The 20,968-nt window shown below is 44.5% G+C and overlaps 1 protein-coding gene across 1 annotated transcript in view; it reads right to left on the bottom strand.

The window, feature by feature from the left end:
- LOC126337786 (uncharacterized) overlaps positions 1-20,968 on the bottom strand; it is a 68,724-nt gene that overhangs the window by 39,684 nt on the left and 8,072 nt on the right. Inside the window, exon 3 of the mRNA XM_050001498.1 lies at positions 13,390-13,507. Within this exon, the coding sequence (XP_049857455.1) occupies positions 13,390-13,507 (118 nt within the window). The remainder of the gene's footprint in view (positions 1-13,389; positions 13,508-20,968) is intronic.

Genomic DNA, 20,968 nt, shown 5'->3' with positions numbered 1-20,968 from the left:
ATTTCGCGTCTGTAGCAGGTCACCTTTGTGGTGTTGCAACTTTAATGGCCAGTAGTGTATTAGTTAAACTACTCATTGGAATGACTTCAGTTTGTAATATAAATATCTCTCAACAGCTGACTATTAATCAGTCTTGTAGAGTTATTAAAAACAATTTAAATCAAAAACAAACGACTGACGAAATTGCAAACGAAGCACTTCGGAAGCGTTCGGGTCACCCCTTTTCTGGTATGGCGCGCGAAGTGTTTCGGGCTGTTCGTCACTCTGGATTAGCCAGTCGAGAAGAACAGACATGTTGTCTGTCGTAGGATGTGTTTCTAATTTTTATTTAAGTCTCTTTTCGTCACCCTGGTTAGGAATTCGAGATGTACAGTCATGCTGTCTGTGGCAGGATGTGTTAGCCAGTATTCAGTATTAAAAGATTTACTCCGGTAGTCATGAGGCACAGGCACGTGCCACAAATAGTGTAAAGATACACTTTCGCAAACATTGTGTTTGATCATGTACTTTGCTGTATCAGAAGGTGTTGTGTTAAGATCATGTAGTCTTCTCGTGTGGCTATATTAAAATACGCGAGTGGCATCCCAAAGTAGTGATACATTATTTGAGAACAGAACCTCGCTATAAGTCAGTTTCTGCCTCAAGATACAGAACCTACGACCTGTTTTCAGCGCTGGGGACATCAACTTGAATACAGCAGGTTAGTGAACTATAGCAGAACCTTCGTATTCCACACAGTGCAGTGGAAACAACTAGGCGCCTCACGTGTACTGCATGCACAGAACAAATGTGCTCAGTGAGACGTCATCTGCAGCAATGCAGAGGAGGTAAACCAGGGTGATCGTCATTAACACCAACAATCAATTCATTCTTCCTTTCTTGTCGTAAGCACACGTCCTGTTTCATGATGCATAATGGCGACATGCGACACAAGGTTGAGAACAGATGCTGGCTACTACGGGAATTCAGGCAGCGCTTTCCAGTTGCGTACTTCTACAAAATAGCAGTTCCCCTGAAATATGTAATTATAAAGCAACTGAACTACAAGATGCAGAAAGGAAAAATAAAGGGAAACTTAAAATATTCATAAAATAAGCTTCATAGATTGAAACACCAAGTTTGCATATGAAACTTTTCTGCAGCGTTGTGTTTTGTCATAATACTGAAAGAAAATTAATCGGATACACACAGTCCTTTAATGAACAAAGTAAGAGCATATGGACTATCAGACCAATTGTGTGACTGGATTGAAGAGTTCCTAGATAACGGAACGCAGCATGTCATTCTCAATGGAGAGAGCCTTCCGAAATAAGTGTGATTTCAGATGTGCCGCAGGGGAGTGTCGAAGGACCGTTCCTATTACATAAATGACATTGTGGTTAACATCGGAAGTTCACTGAGGCTTTTTGCGGATGATGCTGTAGTATATCGAGAAGTTGTAACAATGGAAAATTGTTCTGAAATGCAGGAGGATCTGCAACGAATTGAGCATGGTGCAGGGAATGGCAATGGAATCTCAATGTAGACAAGTGTAATGTGCTGCGAATACGTAGAAAGAAAGATCGTTTATCATTTAGCTACAATATAGCAGGTCAGCAACTGAAAACAGTTAATTCCATAAATTATCTGAGGGTAGGCATTAGGAGTGATTTAAAATGGAATGATCATACAAAGCTGATCGTCGGTAAAGCAGATGCCAGACTGAGATTTTTTGGAAGAATCATAAGGAAATGCAACCCGAAAAGAAAGGAAGTAGGTTGCAGTACACTTGTTCGCCCACTGCTTGAATACTGCTCACCAGTGTGCGATCCGTACCAGGTAGGGTTGATAGAAGAGAGAGAAAAGATCCAACGGAGAGCAGCGCGCTTCGTTTCAAGATCATTTAGTAATCGCGAAAGCATTTCGGCGATGATAGATAAACTCCAGTGGAAGACTCCGCAGAAGAGACGCTCAGTAGCTCGGTACGGGCTTTTGTTGAAGTTTTGAGAACATACCTTCACCGAAGACTCAAGCAGTATATTGCTCCCTCCTACGCATATCCAGCGAAAAGACCATGAGGATAAAACCAGAGAGATTAGAGCCCACACAGAGGCATACCGACAATCCTTCTTTCCACGAATAATACGAGACTGGAATAGAAGGGAGAACCGAAAGAGGTACTCAAGGTACTCTCCGCCACACACCGTCAGGTGGCTTGCGGAGTACGGATGTAGATGTAGATTTATATATGACATATCAGGTAACTATTGTGCAACAGAGTTAAGGATCAGCGTTTGATACCCTGTAGTTGTCTCCCAGCGCGGCGCAGAAGTTTGAAATTTTGCTCAAAGGTGCGTGCAACCTTCCTCCACATCGGTGCAAAAGCGTGGCGCCCAGTGACGTCACTGTCGACCTCGGCGACGCTTCAAACAAGGTGTCGACGCTTGCGAAAAAGAGAGCCAGAGCGTGGGTTAATGACGTCATATTGGCACCAAATTTCACATCAATTCTGCTCCAAACCATACACTGAGAAGGTCGTCACTGCCCTCGTACCCACATTTCAAACCTTCTTTTGACGCCTCTGCGGTGGAGGTCAGAACTGCAACGCTCAGCGTTGAAGTCCCGCCGTTTTCTTGTGGGTGGCCGAGGATAACATTTCATACACACCGCCGTTCAAAAACGACGCGACAGAGTCTCAGGGCGTGGCATCAATGGCATCAGTCATATCCCCTCTTTTCTTGGAGCGTTGACTTCACAGATTTCGCTGTCCAAAACGAAAGTTTATAGTAAGACGAGTTGTAGGACAACGCTGTTGACAACATTTGACACTGCCAACATCACCGGAAGTTTTAACCCTTCTCTAAGGACCGTGTGGAGTTCCTTCCTAATTGAATCTAATCGCATCCCTTTGGAGTGCGGCGCACCAGCTATTTTTGTGTTGTGTACAGTTTGGAGTCACCCGAGGGCATGCAGCTTTACTGTATGATTGAATGATGATGGGGTCCTCTTGGGTAAAATATTCCGGAGGTAAAATACTCCCTCATTCGCATCTCCGGCCGGGGACTACTCAAGAGGACGTCGTTATCAGGAGAAAGAATCCTGGCGTTCTGCGGATCGGAGCGTGGAATGTCAGATCCCTTAACCGGGCAGGTAGACTAGAAAATTTAAAAAGGGAAATGGATAGGTTGAAGTTAGATCTAGTGGGAATTAGTGAAGTTCGGTGGCAGGAGGAACAACACTTTTGGTCAGCCAATTATGGCTAATGCAGGAGTAGATTTAGCAATGAATAAAAAGTAGCTACTACAAACAGCATAGTGAACGCATTATTGTGACCAAGATAGATACGAAGCCCACACCTACTGCAGTAGTACAAGTTTATATGCCAACTAGCTCTGCAGATGACGAAGAAATTGAAGAAATGTATGATGAGGTAAAAGAAATTATTCAGGTCGTGAAGGGGAAAATTTAATAGTCATGGGTGACTGGAATTCCAGAGTAGGAAAAGGGAGAGAAGGAAACATAGTGGGTGAATATGGATTGGAGGAGCGAAATGAAAGAGGAAGCCGCCTGGTAGAATTTTGCACAGAGCATAATTTAATCATAGCTAACACTTGGTTCAAGAATCATGAAAGAAGGTTGTATACATGGAAGAATCCTGGAGATACTAGAAGGTATCAGATAGATTATATAATGGTAAGACAGAGATTTACGAACCAGGTTTTAAATTGTAAGACATTACCAGGGGCAGATGTGAACTCTGACCACAATCTATTGGTTATGAACTGCAGATTAAAACTGAAGAAACTGCAAAAAGGTGGGAATTTAAAAGATGTGACCTGGATAAACTGACTAAACCAGATGTTGTACAGAGTTTCAGGGAGAGCATAAGGGAACAATTGACAGGAATGGGGGAAAGAAATACAGTAGTTGAAGAATGGGTAGCTCTGTGGGATGAAGAAGTGTAGGCAGCAGAGGATCAAGTAAATAAAAAGACGAGGGCTAGTAGAAATCCTTGGGTAACAGAAGAAATATGGAATTTAATTGATGAAAGGAGATAATATAAAAACACACTAAATGAAGCAGGCAAAAGGGAATACAAACGTATCAAATATGAGACCGACAGGAAGTGCAAAATGGCTAAGCAGGGATGGCTAGAGGACAAGTGTAAGGATGTAGAGGCTTAAGTCACTAGGGGTAAGATGAATACTGCGTACAGGAAAATTAAAGATACCTTTGGAGAAAAGAGAGCCACTTCTATGAATATCAGGAGCTCAGATGGAAAGCCAGTTCTAAGCAAAGAAGGGAAAGCAGAAAGGTGGAAGGAGTATATAGAGGGTCTATACAAGAGCGATGCACTTGAGGACAATATTATGGAAATGGAAGAGGATGTAGATGAAGATGAAATGGGAGATACGATACTGCGTGAAGAGTTTGACAGAGCACTGAAAGACCTAACTCGAAACAAGGCCCCGGAAGTAGACAACATTCCATTAGAGCTACTGACGTCCTTGGTAGAGCCAGTCCTGACAAAACTCTACCATCTGATGAGCAAGATGTATGAGACAGGCGAAATACCCTCAGACTTCAAGAAGAATATAATAATTTTAATCCCAAAGAAAGTAGGTGTTGAGAGATGTGAAAATTACCGAACTATCAGTTTAATAAGTCACAGCTGCAAAATACTATCGCGATGTCTTTACAGACGAATGGAAAAACTGGTAGAAGCCGATTTCGGGGAAGACCAGTTTGGATTCCGTAGAAATGTTGGAACACATGAGGCAATACTGACCGTACGACTTATCTTAGAAGAAAGATTAAGGAAAGGCAAACATACGTTTCTAGTATTTGTAGATTCAGAGAAAGCTTTTGACAATGTTGATTAGAATACTCTATTTCAAATTCTGAAGGTGGCAGTTGTAAAATACAGCAAGCGAAAGGCTATTTACAATTTGTACAGAAACCAGATAGCAGTTATAAGAGTCGAGGGGCACGAAAGGGAAGCAGTGGTTGGGAAGGGAGTGAGACAGGGTTGTAGCCTGCCCCGATGTTATTCAATCTGTATATTGAGCTAGCAGTAAAGGAAACAAAAGAAAAATTCGGAGTAGGTATTAAAATCCATGAAGAAGAGGTTCGCCGATGACATTGTAATTCTGTCAGAGACAGCAAAGGACTTGGAAGAGCACTTGAATGGAATGGGCAGTGTCTTGAAAGGAGGATATAAGATGAACATCAACAAAAGCAAAACGAGGATAATAGAATGTAGTCGAATTAAGTCGGGTGATGCTGAGGGCATTAGATTAGGAAATGAAACACTTAAAGTAGTAAAGAAGTTTTGCTATTTGGGGAGCAAAATAACTGATGGTGGTCGATGTAGAGAGGATATAAAATGTCGACTGGCAATGGAAAGGAAAGCGTTTCTGAAGAAGGGAAGTTTGTTAACATCGAGTGTAAATTTAAGTGTCAGGAAGTCGTTTCTGAAAGTATTTGTATGGAGTGTAGCCATGTATGGAAGTGAAACATGGACGATAAATAGTTTGGACAAGAAGATAGTAGAAGCTTTCGAAATGTGGTGCTACAGAAGAATGCTGAAGATTAGATGGGTAGATCACATAAATAATGAGGAGATATTGAATATAACTGGGGACGAGAATAGTTTGTGGCACAACTTGACAAGAAGAAGGGACCGGTTGGTAGGACATGTTCTGAGGCATCAAGGGATCACAAATTTAGTACTGGAGGGCAGCGTGGAGGGTAAAAATCGTAGAGGGAGACCAAGAGATGAATACACTAAGCAGAATCAGAAGGATGTAGGCTGCAGTAAGTACTGGGAGATGAAGAAGTTTGCACAGGATAGAGTAGCATGGAGACCTGCATCAAACCAGTCTAGTCTCAGAACTGAAGACCACAACAACAACAGCAACATTACTGGAAGTTTTAACTCTTCTCTAAGGACCGTGCGGAGCTCCTTCCTAATTGAACCTAATCGCACACCTTTGGAGTGCAGCGCGACAGCTTTTTTTCTGATGTCTACAGCTTGGAGGCACTAAGGACCGTTCAAAACCATTCGACGAAATTTGAACGTGATCCGGAGCAGCAGAGGGTGCTTATGCATTTTCAGTCCTCCTGTTTCGTACCATTCTGTGACATGATCACGGGAAAAGGAGGGGGAACGCAATGCAACACTGACACATATGTGAATAAAACGGCGAAGAACCTCTCTCTAAGACGCCCACTGTTCGACAACAGCCTCGGAGGCACTGCCCAAATTTATTGAGAATTCTAAAGCACACCTGTACTGAGACAACCTGTGAAGCAGTCCTAGGCGCCTACTAGCAGGCGTCTCGGATCAGTAGGGTGCCGAGGGGTTTACGTGCCTGTAGGCAACTAGGAATACTTCACAGATTGTCTCAGTACAGGTACATTTTTAAAATTCTCAATGAAGCACCTGGAAGGGCTTTTCAACAACTGCTCGAAAGTAACGTGCTCCTAAAACAGCACAAAACATATCGGATTTCCTTTATCGGCACAACATGGAGTCATAGGAGCAACGACATACATGGCATAATTTACTACTAAAATCATCCATAAAATACTTGAAAGTGACCTAAGGCCGAAATTGTACAACCGTACATGAAATAAAGAGACTGGCAGCTGAAGGCATCGCGAAATCATTCAATAAATTCATCGCAGCTACAGACCCTATTGCATTGAAAATTATGAATATTTTCTATTTGTATTAATAACAACATAATATCATTACAAATTTTCTCTAAATCTTTAGGAACTATTTAAAGCATATGACGATAAAATATTTTGGAACAGAGTTTGAATGAAAAAATTGTTTATTAGCTTTCAGAATAATTCTCACAATTCTCAGACGATGTGCCCAAAAATTCTATGTACTCTGTTGGAATGGATAAGATCATGTGGTTAGTTTGATCAAAACTAGATATGGGTAATATTGCCATCTCAACATTACTTGCAATGGGACATGAAGATGATTTTCTGCCTAAACGAATCTCGTATTGAAAACAATGTAGGTCTATTGCGTTTTACAATTGAATAACAGTGATTTCTCTCTGAAATTTTTGACCACTGTTGTTGAGATAAACTTCTGAAGACATTAAAATGAATAGCAATTTCTAAAGTTGTAGTGTACCACCCAGAGTTTAGTCGTTTTCTAACGTTCTAATTCTAATAAGCTAAAAAATTAGAATTTTTCTTCGGTGATTTTCCCATTTTTGTATCTCAGTCTCTACGTGTATAAGTACATTCTTTTTATAACTATTATTACTGTATAGTTGTTACTATGCTAATTTTAGTGGTGTAATTTCTATTTTTCACTTAAAATGATATGTACGGCGTCCCAAAACAGTAGGGTCAAAATTACAGTCAGCGCTTTCTAAATTCAGTATGTTGAGATAAGTAATCAGTTATTGGAATTGAATAGTTCAGACAGTATGAGACCTTAAACGAACAATTCATGTGAGACTCGTGACTACCAACTGTTTATGGTTCATAGAAATAAGACTGGCTAACACAGCTAAGAGAGTCAATTGTTCGAAAAGTTTACATTTAAAATACGTATTTACAAAGATACAGATAAAACAACCATAATTCGCATGATTTTATCACCTGTTTCGCCCATTAGACGCGGCCATTGTTAGATAACCTTAGTTTTGGTTGCAGTACATTAGGCGGTTAAAAGCACCGTTCGATACCAGTGTTCGTTGGGAACAAGACACCAGGGCAATGATTATCTGACGATACTCGCGTCTGATGAAGAAAACCGTACAATACCTACAACAGCATGCCTGCGTTTGCTACATTTGTACTAAGAAGGATCATATTACTTACTGAAGTCAGTGGAGGCTCTTTACTGCACATCTGCAATTATTTTGTAAACGACACGTTTGCAGACCTGTTTTTGCTTCTATTGTCGCATACTTTTATCCGTGTCAATTTATTTACTTAGGGTATCGCTACAACTCTAAAAAGTAAGACTGACAATTACCTCAGACTACAAATAAATATCTAGGCCACGAATGTAATCTATTGATTCCTCTGTCATCATTAGGAACTCTGTTGAATCGTCTGGGAAAGCTCTCACAGGTCGTACTTGGACAACATGGTGAAGAGTCTCATTTTTAGCGCCACATTCACGACTAGGAGAAGTTATTTTCCTCCATTTGTTCATAAAATCGGCACATCCGCCAGTGCTAGTTCTTATTCGGTTAAGAACCGACCAGATCTTAAGTGGTAATCCAAAATCAGGTTCCTTGGTCGACGTGCACGACATTTTAAGTTTCTCTGTCGTAGCTTTAATCTGCCGTGAGTGTCTGCAGCAGTCATTAGCATTAAAGCCGTTGCCAAGTAACATCCTTGCAATATCCAAGGGCCTGATGAAACAGGCCTCCCTTTCCTGATATTTTCAATGTCTGCGTGAACAGGAAGGTAAGCATTTTCCTGTAGTTTTCTGTGCTCCCATACTAGTGCACTTTCCGATTGCAGAGCTCCTGTCTGTAGCTAAGTATGAGTAGCCAGAAAGTAGATTCAGGCTTGATAGCAACGTTTACAAGACTTTTGGTATGGTTGAGCTGTGTGTCAACAAGTCTTGTGTGACCACTATTCATCCAAGCTAAGAAGCAATATTCCGCAAATGGGTAGACAAATCGCAAAGCTGAAGTACTCAGTGTTGATTCAAAGGATCCTCATGATGTGCCACTAAGGTTCTGATGAACGTTATTTCGTGTTTTGATTTTTGGAGGTATTCTTGAAAGACGTTGTCTGTAACTGAGCATTCTATCAAGCGTGACTACTAGGTATTTGGGGTTTCTGTTATGTCTCAGTAGCTTCCCTTCACCGTTGACCAACTTATTGTTTGGGTGAAACATTTCCACTTCTGTCTTATCGACATTTGGCTGCAACTTCTAGCTGCGGGAAAATTTACTAGTAATTGCCCGATTCTTGATCAATTCTGACTCGGTAACTTCAAGATCTGTATGCCTCATTGTGAATGGCCAATCGTCAGTATGCCCAAACATTCCTGATGTGGTTTCAGGTGCATCTGATGCGTACTAACTGAATACCAAAGAAGCCAGTACTGATCCTTGTGACAGCCCATTATTTTACCTTCATCTGTGGACTCATCCTGTTGCCCATTAGTACTTGAAAACATCGGTTACTGAGCATTTCATTTATTGTTAGATTTGGGATAACTTTCGGAGGTTTCAGTTTGACACCTTGCCTCCACACAGGAACACACGTAGCTGTGGGATAAATGGATATCACATATTCTGATTCTGGATGCCAGCTTTCGTGAAGGTTGTTAGGGAGAGAACTTCACCTGCACGATTGCGTTTAGGTCTGAATCCTGACCGATCAACCGGTTTATTTTCAAAGATCTTGTGACATACTGTATCGCAGATCGTTCTTTCCAGGAGCTTATACAACATACTAAGTAACGCGATAACTTTCTGGCTTGTCGTGTAGTTTACGTGGTTTCAGTTCAAATGGCATGTTACCCATTTGCAGAATATTTATGAAGACCTCAGCTAGCTACTTTTTGACATACTTGCCACAGTGCAAAAGCAACTCCGTGTGAATGGCATCAAAGCACGATGCTTTCCCTGGTTTCATTTCTTTTAAGGCAGACGTTACTTCTTCAATGTCGACTGACAGAGAATATTCAGTTTCAACTTTATAAGTTACTTTAGGTGCATTTGACTTTTTCTTAGCAGCAATAGTGTGCGTTCGGACTTTAGAAGTTTTGGAACTGGACACGATGATGGCTGCAGCTTGTTTGGTGGTAACAGAATCATAGGTGTGATCTCGCGAAGTGCCTCGACGTAGTTTTCTGTGCAGGGACCAAACTTCTTTACTAGATTTGCGGAAGTCAACGGATTCAACGGTCTCAGTCCATGTTATGCGTGTATCTGTACCGACCTTACGCCGCATCTCATCTGCTGTTTCATTGTATAGTTTTCCACACTCTTCTTTCCACCCAAGAATATATAACTCATGGAGTACACTTCTTTTCTGTGCTAATTTGAGCTTCAAAGAACCACTTGTAGCTTGAACTAACTGGTGGGATCCATCCTACACATTTATCCAGGCTTTCTGAGGAAATGTTCCAATCGCACTCTTGAAAATTCCATCTCGGCCTAGGAAATGCTGCTGTTAAAGGTCTACTAATCCCAATTACAAGAAAAACTGAGCGCTGTGTGGGAAATCTTGAAAGACTTTTCTCGGTATTAAAAGTGGTTGGCTTTTCCTGTTAAATGAGACAAAGTAAAGGTCAGTAGTATGATCCATTTTCCAGGCACCTCAGTTGAAAGTTTCCTGATACTTAGCATCGCAGATAAGATGAATATCATCGGCCAGTCCGACCGAAGCGTTTTCCTTTTCATTACCGCCCCTGCATTTCCACAGTTCATGATGGCTATTCCAGTCCCCCAGAAATGTTGCAGGCTGATCCAGAGTTCTAAGCACTTTAGAAGGCCAATTGAGGCTTATAAATATCAGCTACAGTCATATCGCCGACTCCTGTGAAAACTTCAAGAGTAAGGTGTGAGTTTTCTGTATCAAAATATAGAATTATATGTGCATTCGCACACCTTAAACGTTGTCATAGGCAGTAGGCATAAGTAGTGTCCCGGTAATAGTCCTCTCGGACTGAGTTGAGCTTCGTTAGCTTCGTGGTTTTTCTAGACTTCCACTAAATCAGTTTTGTTGTCAACTAAGATCTTATGCAGCCCGCCCAGTTAGCCGGGCGGTCTAACGCTCGGCTTTTCAGTTTGGGAAGGAGCGCCTGGTCCCCGGCACGAATCCGCCCGGCGGACTTGTGTTGAGGTCCGGTGAGCTGGCCAGTCTGTGGATGGTTTTTAGCCGGTTTTCCATCTGCCTAGGCGAATGCGGGCTGGTTTCCCTTATTCCTCCTCAGCTACACTATGTCGGCGATTGCTGCGCAAACAAGTTCCCCACGTACGCGTACACCACCCTTACTCTACCACGCAAACATAGGGGTTACACTCGTCTGGTGTGAGACGTTCCCTGGGGGAGGGGGGTCCATCGGGGGAAAACCCCACAATAACGGTGAATGAGTGGTTCGGTGTGGGGCGGTGGAGGGGTGAAGTGGACTGCGGTGGTCGTCATGAGGTTGTGGACCACTTCTGCTGTGGCGGGGACGGAGCCTCTCCGTCGTTTCTAGGTCCCCGGTTAACATACAATACTATGCAATACAAGATCTTATGCAACAGTTGGCATTTCACTTTACTAACGCCGTAGTCTTCTAGAGAGATAGTCCGCAGCTCGTGGTCGTGCGGTAGCGTTCTCGCTTCCCACGCCCGAGTTCTCGGGTTCGATTCCCGGCGGGGTCAGGGATTTTCTGTGCCTCGTGATGACTGGGTGTTGTGTGATGTCCTTGGGTTAGTTAGGTTTAAGTAGTTCTAAGTTCTAGGGGACTGATGACCATAGGTGTTAAGCCCCATAGTGCTCAGAGCCATTTGAACCATTTCTAGAGGGATAGTCCCCAGAAGGGCCATTTTTCGACTCATTCGTGTGTTGATCTGTGAGCCGAAATTTATTAGGAAATCTCGAGGATTGTCTAGTCTCCAGTATTTTGTTGCTCGTTTGGCACGATCCAGGGCATTCGTGCATGACAAATATGTTTTTAAACCTGCGCACGTGAACAGCAGTCATCAGTGTCAGATTTCGCTATTGATTGTCATACACCGGATATAGAAATTTCAGCATTCATTCTACACCACTGGCCATTAATATTGGTACACCATGAAAATGACGTGCTACAGGCGCGAAATTTAACCGACAGGAAGAAGATGCTGCGATATGCAAATGATTAACTTTTCAGAGCATTCACACAAGGCTGGCACCGGTGGCGACGCCTACAACGTGCTGACCTAAGGAAAGTTTCCAACCGATTTCTCATATACAAACAGCAGTTGACCGGCATTGCCTGGTGAGACGTTGTTGTGTTGTCTCGTGTAAGGAGGAGAAATGTTTATCATCACGTTTACGACTTTGATAAAATTTGGATTGTAGCCTATCGCGTTTGCGGTTCATTGTATCGCGACACTGCTGCTCGCGTTGGTCGAGATCCAATGAGTGTTAGCAGAATATGGAATCGGTGGGTTCAGGAGGGTAATACGGAAAGCCGTGCTGGATCCCAACGGCCTCGTATCACTAGTAGTCGAGATGACAAGCATCTTATCCGCATGGCTGTAACGGATCGTGCAGCCACGTCTCGATCCCCGAGTCAACAGATGGGGACGTTTGCAAGACAACAACCATCTGCACGAACAGTTCGACGACGTTTGCAGCAGCGTAGACTATCAGCTCGGAGACCACGGCTGCAGTTACCCTTGACGCTGCATCAGAGACAGGAGCGCCTGCGATGGTGCACTCAACGACGAACCTGGGTTAACGAATGGCAAAACGTCATTTTTTCGGATGAATCCAGATTCTGTTTACAGCATCATGATGGTCGCATCCGCGTTTGGTGACATCGCGGTGAACGCACATTGCAAGCGTGTATTCGTCACCGCCATACTGGCGTATCACCCGGTGTGATGGTATGGGGTGCCATTGGTTACACGTCCTGGTCACCTCTTGTTCGCATTGACCGCACTCTGAACAGCGGACGTTACGTTTCAGATGTGTTACGAGCCGTGGCTCTACACTTTTTGCAGGATAATGCACGACTGCATGTTGCAGATCCTGTACGGGCCATTCTGGATACAGAAAATGTTCGACTGCTGCCCTGGTCAGCACATTCTCCAGATCTCTCACCAATAGAAAACGTCTGGTCAATGGTGGCCGAGCAACTGGCTCGTCACAATACGCCAATCACTACTCGTGATGAACTGTGGTATCGTGTTGAAGCTGCATGGGCAGCTGTACCTGTACACGCCATCCAAGCTCTGTTTGACTCAATGCCCAGGCGTATCAAGGCCGCTATTACGGCCAGAGGTGGTTGTTCTGGTTACTGATTTCTGAGAATCTATGCTCCCAAATTGCGTGAAAATGTAATCGCATGTCAGTTCTAGTATAATATATTTGTCCAATGAATACCCGTTTATCATCTGCATTTCGTCTTGGTGTAGCAATTTTTAATGGCCAGTAGTGTAGTTACCCGTAGCATATCTGTGACTGTTATTGGGAAAAATGAATATTACAGGCGTGTAAGGACGGCAGACTGTCCGTGTATTCGCACACACGTTTTCCACGTGGCCCATTAGCAAGCAGTTTCGTCGTCCTTGTCCATAGGGCAGAGCTGGAGTTGCCTGCTGTATCAAGTCCCAACCATTGCATGCACGATACAACGCATTGTGAAGAACGTAATTTGCAGACTGAATAGCAGTAGCGGGCAATGTGTTTGGTTGGTGTACTCACCGCTCCCAGCCCTGTGGTGGCGAACCCGAAGCGCGCTTCTGGGTCCTGTGCTGACATCGAGGCCACGCCCTGGCTCTCCATCGCCTGCTGGTCCACCTGCTCCACCGCCTGCTTCGTGCTGCGTACAAACAACGCGTTAAGGCACTGGGATTGGAAAATATTGGGGACGGGTTCAAGTATAGTGGATGAAAATACAGTCACACTTTGGGGAAATTTGTAGTAAGTTCCTATGTGACCGAACTGCTGAGCTAATCGGTCCCTTGTGTAACGCCCCAAGGACAGAAAACGTCAATTACAAAAACTTTGTGGAAGCGAAAAGTAGGGAACTGAGTCATCTTGACAGTGATGGTAAATATGGATCTACACTGGTAATATGTTGATTAACATCTATATTGATACTTTTTGTATTCTATTCTCAGTATTTGAATAATATAGATGTTTCCAGAATGAGATTTTCACTCTGCAGCGGAGTGTGCGCTGATATGAAACTTCCTGGCAGATCAGAATTGTGTGCCGGGCCGAGACTCGAACTCGGGACCTTAGCCTTTCATGGGCAAGTGCTTGCGTAACTCAGTTGGTAGAGCACTTGCCCGCGAAACACAAAGGGCTCGAGTTCGAGACTCGGCCCGGCACACAGTTTTAATGTGCCAGGAAGTTTCATATCAGCGCACACTCCGATGCAGAGTGAAATTCTCATTCTGGAAACATCTCCCAGGCTGTGGCTAAGCTATGTCTCCGCATTATCCTTTCTTTCAGGAGTGCTAGTTCTGCAAGTTTCGCAGGAGATCTTCTGTAAAGTTTGGAAGATAGGAGACGAGGTACTGGCAGAAGTAAAGCTGTGAGGACGGGGCGTGTGTTGTGCTTGGGTGGCTCAGTTGGTAGAGCACTTGCCCGCGAAAGGCGAAGGTCCCGAGTTCGAGTTTCGGCCCGGCACACAGTTTTAACATGCCAGGAAGTTTCATATCAGCGCACACTCCGCTGCAGAGTGAAATCTCATTCTGGAAACATCTACTGAGAATAGAATACAAAAAGGGGAGATAAAAGGAAGGAATTAGCATAGACTCTTTATTAAATATCTATAGAATAAATTCAAAATCATATGAACGGAGGTTAAATCCAAGGAAGTAATTCAGCCATAGATAATATTTACCACGGAACTGAGTTGCAGCCGCATCGAAAAGGAAATTCAGTGTGACTACAATGCAACTCGGATATGGAAATGTTTGTTAGTTAGCTGTTCTTGAGTCGCTCTATAGTACTTTTGCGACTGTTGTCTGGACACAAACGCTATTAGATTGTTTCAGTTTTGGAAGTTTGATAATTCGTGAGGTAGAGACTGTAGTATTGCTCATTCATTCGACTGATGAAAGTTAATCTTTACTGTTTTCAACGCGACGGTATAGTAAGACGAGTATTAGACTTCAATTGAGTGATATTGGTTTATCGGACGTAGCCTTCGTACTGATGAACAGTCACAAACTTTGAGAGCAATGGATCAAGGACAGAAAAACAATTCGTAGTCTTCAGTAGGACACAATAAAACAAAGACACGAAGAAAGACAAGTACGCCGATTAGTCAAAAGTTGTCGTCAGCGCCACGATTACTGAACTGAAGTTAATCTTGAATGACATATCGGTGTGCATGTGTTGTAGAGACAAACAATTGTAAGTAGGCTGTTTAGGTTTTTTATTGGTAACGCCGCCGCCACGTTGTGCTCTGTATGAAAATCACTGGCTGTGCCGTGTGCAGTCTGTGGCTGCTTTGCATTGTTGTCTGCCATTGTAGTGTTGGGCAGCGGCAGCTGGATGCTAACATCGCGTAGCGTTGCGCAGTTGGAGGTGAGCCGCCAGCAGTGGTGGACGTGGGGAGAGAGATGGCGGAGTTTTGAAATTTGTAAGAATTGGTGTCATGAACTGCTATATATATTATGACTATTAAGGTAAATACATTGTTTGTTCTCTATCAAAATCTTTCATTTGCTAACTACCCCTATCAGTAGTTAGTGCCTTCCGTAGTTTGAATCTTTTATTTAGCTGGCAGTAGTGGCGCTCGCTGTATTGCAGTAGCTTGAGCAACGAAGATTTTTGTGAGGTAAGTGATTTGTGAAACTTATAGGTTAATGTTAGTCAGGGCCATTCCTTTGTAGTGATTTTTGAAAGTCAGATTGCGTTACGCTAAAAATATATTGTGTCAGTTTAAGCACAGTCGTGTATAATTTTTCAAAGGGGACGTTTCACAATTAATTAGAGAAAGAGCAATAAAATCTGAGTCAAAAGGTAAATCGTACCTGTCGCCTAATTCTTTAAACATTTTAAGTGACTAAGTGAATACATGAATAATGTACAGTGAAGAGTGATTAGTTTAAAGCAGTATTACAGCGTATAAAAAAAAGAACATTTACTCCAACATATCTCAGGAGCTACGTCGGACCGTTGTTAATAACTGGACGTAGCAAGGGCATAGCAACGGAATAGTAGACAGCAAATTTTTATCCTCGCTATGTATGATGCGAAAAACAACCGTAATGATGAAATCAAGAATCATTATTTTATTTCATCACGGAACTAACCAAGCATAAAAATACAAATAAACGATTGCAGTTTACCAATTCGCACAAACTGAGAAGACTGTTGCGGACAGATAACAGAATATTTCTAAACCACGCGACGCGTTGTGTTCTTGCGAGAGTTACAGGTGCTGTTCCACGTTACACCGACGGGGACGAACATCGTTACGAGTCGCCTCTCCTCCCGGCGAGTGAATAAGGAGGAAAGGGACGTCACACTGGGCTTACACACTACTTAATCTAACTTAAACTAACTTATGCTAAGGACAACACACACACCCATGCCCGAGTGAGGACTCGAACCTCAGACGGGGGGATCCGCGAGAATAGTGCTGCTATCCCGCGCTTCCACAGTGCAGTCACACCATAAATTATAAAACATTCAGTCGCGTTGTACACTGGTGTCCAAAACTCAGCGACGAAACTAACTTTCGCGTGAGGTGTCACTGCCGAGTAACATAGCTCGACGAAACTTCAGCTATACATAGAAAGATCTGCTACAGAAGATAACTGAAAGAAATACGCCATGAAAGGAACAGAAATTACACTTCTGCTCAAAGACAACAATTACACTGAAGTCACCACGAGCTACGATGGTCCCCTGCACATTACATATGGCGGGATGAGGTTTTTAGTACGGTGTGTGGTGTGTGCCACGGACGGCAATGTACACTGAGGAGACAGAAATCGCTGCACAGCGACATGCACATATACAGATGTACATCTACATACATACTGCGCAATTCACCATACGGTGAGTGGCGGAGGGTACCTAGTACCACAACTAGCATCTTCTCTCCCTGTTCCACTCCAAAAGAGAACGAGGGAAAAATGACTGCCTATATGCCTCTGTACGAGCCCTAATCTCTCTTATCTTATCTTTGTGGTCTTTCCGCGAAATATAAGTTGGTGGCAGTAAAATTGTACTACAGTCAGACTCAAATGCAGATTCTCTACATTTCCTCAGTAGCGATTCAAGAAAAGAACGCCTCCTTTCCTCCAGAGACTCCCACCCGAGTTTCTGAAGCATTTCCGTAACACTCGCGTGATGATCAAACCAACCAGTAACTAATCTAGCAGCCTGCCTCTGAATTGCTTCTATGTCCGCCCTCAATCCGACCTGATAGGGATCCCAAACGCTCTAACACTACTCCACAATATGTCGTATTAGTGTTTTATAAGCGATCTCCTTTACAAATGAAACACATCTTCCCAAAATTCTACCGATGAACCGAAGACGACTATCCGCCTTCCCCACAACTGCCATTACAGGCTTGTCCCACTTCATATCGCTCTGCAATGTTACGCCCAAATATTTAATCGACGTGACTGTGTCAAGCGCTACAGTACTAAGGGAGTATTCAAACATCACAGGATTATTTTTCCTATTCTTCTGCATTAATTTACACCTCTCTATATTTAGAGTTAGCTGCCATTCTTTACACCAATCATAAATCCTGTCCAAGTCATCTTGTATCCTCCTACAGTCACTCAACGGTGACACCTTCAGGTATACCACAGCATCGTCAGCAAACAGCCGCACATTGCTATTCACCCTATCCAAAAGCTCACTTTTGTAGATAGAAAACAACAAAGGACCTGCCACACTTCCCTGGGGCACTCCAGATGATACCCTCACCTCCGATGAATTAGTGTCGCTTACACAAGATATAAAATGGCAGTGCATTGGTGGAGCTGTCATTTGGGCTCAGGTGATTCATGTGAAAATGTGTCCGCAAGACGGGAATTAACAGACTTTGAAAGCAGAATAGCAGTTGTAGCTAGACCCATGCGACATTCCATTTCGAAAATCATTATGGAATGCAATACTCCGAAATCCACAGTGTCACAGGCGTGCCGCGAATACCGCATATCAGGCTTTACCTCTCACCACGGACAACACAGTGGCTGACGGCCTTCACTTAACGAGCGAGAGCAGCAGCGTTTCCGCAGAATTGTCAGTGCTAACAGACAAGTAACACTGCGTGAAATAACCGCAAAAATCAATGTGTGACGCACAACGAACGTATCGGTTAGGTCAGCGAACCGGAATTTGGCGTTAATGGGTTATGGCAGGTCCCGGCGGAGGTTCGAGTCCTCCCTCGGGCATGGGTGTGTGTTTGTCCATAGGATAATTTAGGTCAAGTAGTGTGTAAGCTTAGGGACTGATGACCTTAGCAGTTAAGTCCCATAAAATTTCACACATTAGATTTTTTTTTGGTAATGGCAGTAGACCACCTACGCAAGTGCCTTCACTAACAGCACGACATTGCTTGCGGCTCGTAATCATATCAATCGAACCCTAGAGGACTGGAAAGTCGTGGCCAAGTCAGATGCGTCCCGATTTCCGCTGGTATGAGCTGATGGTAGGGTTCGAGTGTGGCGCAGACGCCAAGAAGTCATATCAATCGAACCCTAGAGGACTGGAAAGTCGTGGCCAAGTCAGATGCGTCCCGATTTCCGCTGGTATGAGCTGATGGTAGGGTTCGAGTGTGGCGCAGACGCCAAGAAGTCATAGACCCAGGCTGTCAACAAGGGACTGCGCAAGCTGATGGTGGCTCCATAATGGTGTGGACTGTGTTCACATGAAATGGACTGGGTCCTCTGGTCCAACTGAAGTAATCACTGACTGGAAATGGTATGTTCAGGTACCTGGAGACCAATTGCAGCCATCAATTGATTGTATTTTCCCAACCAACGTTGTCATGTCACCAAGTCAAAATTGTTCGCGATTGGTTTGAATATCTTTCTGAGTAATTGGAGCGAATAAATTTGGCCACTCAGATCGCCCAGCGTGAATTCCATGGAACATTTGTGGGACATAATCGAGAGGTCAGTTAGTGCACAAAATCCTGGACAGGCAACAGTTTCGCAAATATGGACAGCTATAGGGGCAGCACGGCTTAATACACTCCTGGAAATGGAAAAAAGAACACATTGACACCGGTGTGTCAGACCCACCATACTTGCTCCGGACACTGCGAGAGGGCTGTACAAGCAATGATCACACGCACGGCACAGCGGACACACCAGGAACCGCGGTGTTGGCCGTCGAATGGCGCTAGCTGCGCAGCATTTGTGCACCGCCGCCGTCAGTGTCAGCCACTTTGCCGTGGCATACGGAGCTCCATCGCAGTCTTCAACACTGGTAGCATGCCGCGACAGCGTGGACGTGAACCGTATGTGCAGTTGACGGACTTTGAGCGAGGGCGTATAGTGGGCATGCGGGAGGCCGGGTGGACGTACCGCCGAATTGCTCAACACGTGGGGCGTGAGGTCTCCACAGTACATCGATGTTGTCGCCAGTGGTCGGCGGAAGGTGCCCGTCGACCTGGGACCGGACCGCAGCGACGCACGGATGCACGCCAAGACCGTAGGATCCTACGCAGTGCCGTAGGGGACCGCACCGCCACTTCCCAGCAAATTAGGGACACTGTTGCTCCTGTGGTATCTGCGAGGACCATTCGCAACCGTCTCCATGAAGCTGGGCTACGGTCCCGCACACCGTTAGGCCGTCTTCCGCTCACGCCCCAACATCGTGCAGCCCGCCTCCAGTGGTGTCGCGACAGGCGTGAATGGAGGGACGAATGGAGACGTGTCGTCTTCAGCGATGAGAGTCGCTTCTGCCTTGGTGCCAATGATGGTCGTACGCGTGTTTGGCGCCGTGTAGGTGAGCGCCACAATCAGGACTGCATACGGCCGAGGCACACAGGGCCAACACCCGGCACCATGGTGTGGGGAGCGATCTCCTACACTGGCCGTACACCTCTGGTGATCGTCGAGGGGACACTGAATAGTGCACGGTACATCCAAACCGTCATCGAACCCATCGTTCTACCATTCCTAGACCGGCAAGGGAACTTGCTGTTCCAACAGGACAATGCACGTCCGCATGTATCCCGTGCCACCCAACGTGCTCTAGAAGGTGTAAGTCAACTACCCTGGCCAGCAAGATCTCCGGATCTGTCCCCCATTGAGCATGTTTGGGACTGGATGAAGCGTCGTCTCACGCGGTCTGTACGTCCAGCACGAACGCTGATCCAACTGAGGCGCCAGGTGGAAATGGCATGGCAAGCCGTTCCACAGGACTACATCCAGCATCTCTACGATCCTCTCCATGGGAGAATAGCAGCCTGCATTGCTGCATAAGGTGGATATACACTGTGCTAGTGCCGACATTGTGCATGCTCTGTTGCTTGTGTCTATGTGCCTGTGGTTCTGTCAGTGTGATCATGTGATGTATCTGACCCCAGGAATGTGTCAATAAAGTTCCCCCTTCCTGGGACAATGAATTCACGGTGTTCTTATTTCAATTTCCAGGAGTGTATTTCAGTAGCGGACTTCCAACGAGTTGTTGAGTTAAAGTCACGTCCAGTAGCTCTACTACACCAGCCAAAAGGAGATCCGACACGATATTAGGAGGCATCGAGGTATCTCATGACTTTTGTCATCTCAGTGAATGCTCTGTAACTTGTTGCCAAGCAGGTCACGAGGTTGGTAAGGAGTTATTGTGGCAGGCTGTTCCGTTCCTTCACCAGCGTGGTTGACACCTGGTAGGTGGTCGTTGGTGTATTTAGACATGCTGCTAGCTCTCCTTACCGACGTGACTTGTAAGTAGGCTGTTTAGGTTTTTATATTGGTAACGCCACGTAGCGCTCTGTATGAAAATCACTGGCTCCGCTGTGTGCAGTCGGTGGCTGGTTTGCGTTGTTGGAATGTGCTATTGTAGTGTTGGGCAGTTGGCTGTTAACAGCGCGTAGCGATGCGCAGTTGGAGGTGAGCCGCCAGCAGTGGTGGATGTGGGGAGAGAGTGGCGGAGTTTTGAGAGCGGATGATCTTGACTTGCGTCCACAGAGACAGTAAATTTGTAAGAGTGGATGTCATGAACTGATATGACTTTTTAACACTATTAAGGTAAATACATTCTTTGTTCTTTATCAAAATCTTTCATTTGCTAACTATGCCTATCAGTAGTTAGTCTCTTCAGTAGTTAGAATCTCTTATTTAGCTGA

The sequence above is a fragment of the Schistocerca gregaria genome, chromosome 1 (genome assembly GCF_023897955.1).
Source record: "Schistocerca gregaria isolate iqSchGreg1 chromosome 1, iqSchGreg1.2, whole genome shotgun sequence".
Lineage (NCBI taxonomy): Eukaryota > Metazoa > Arthropoda > Insecta > Orthoptera > Acrididae > Schistocerca > Schistocerca gregaria.
Note: the sequence above shows the minus strand (reverse complement) of the source record. Positions and strands in the feature narration are given on the sequence as shown.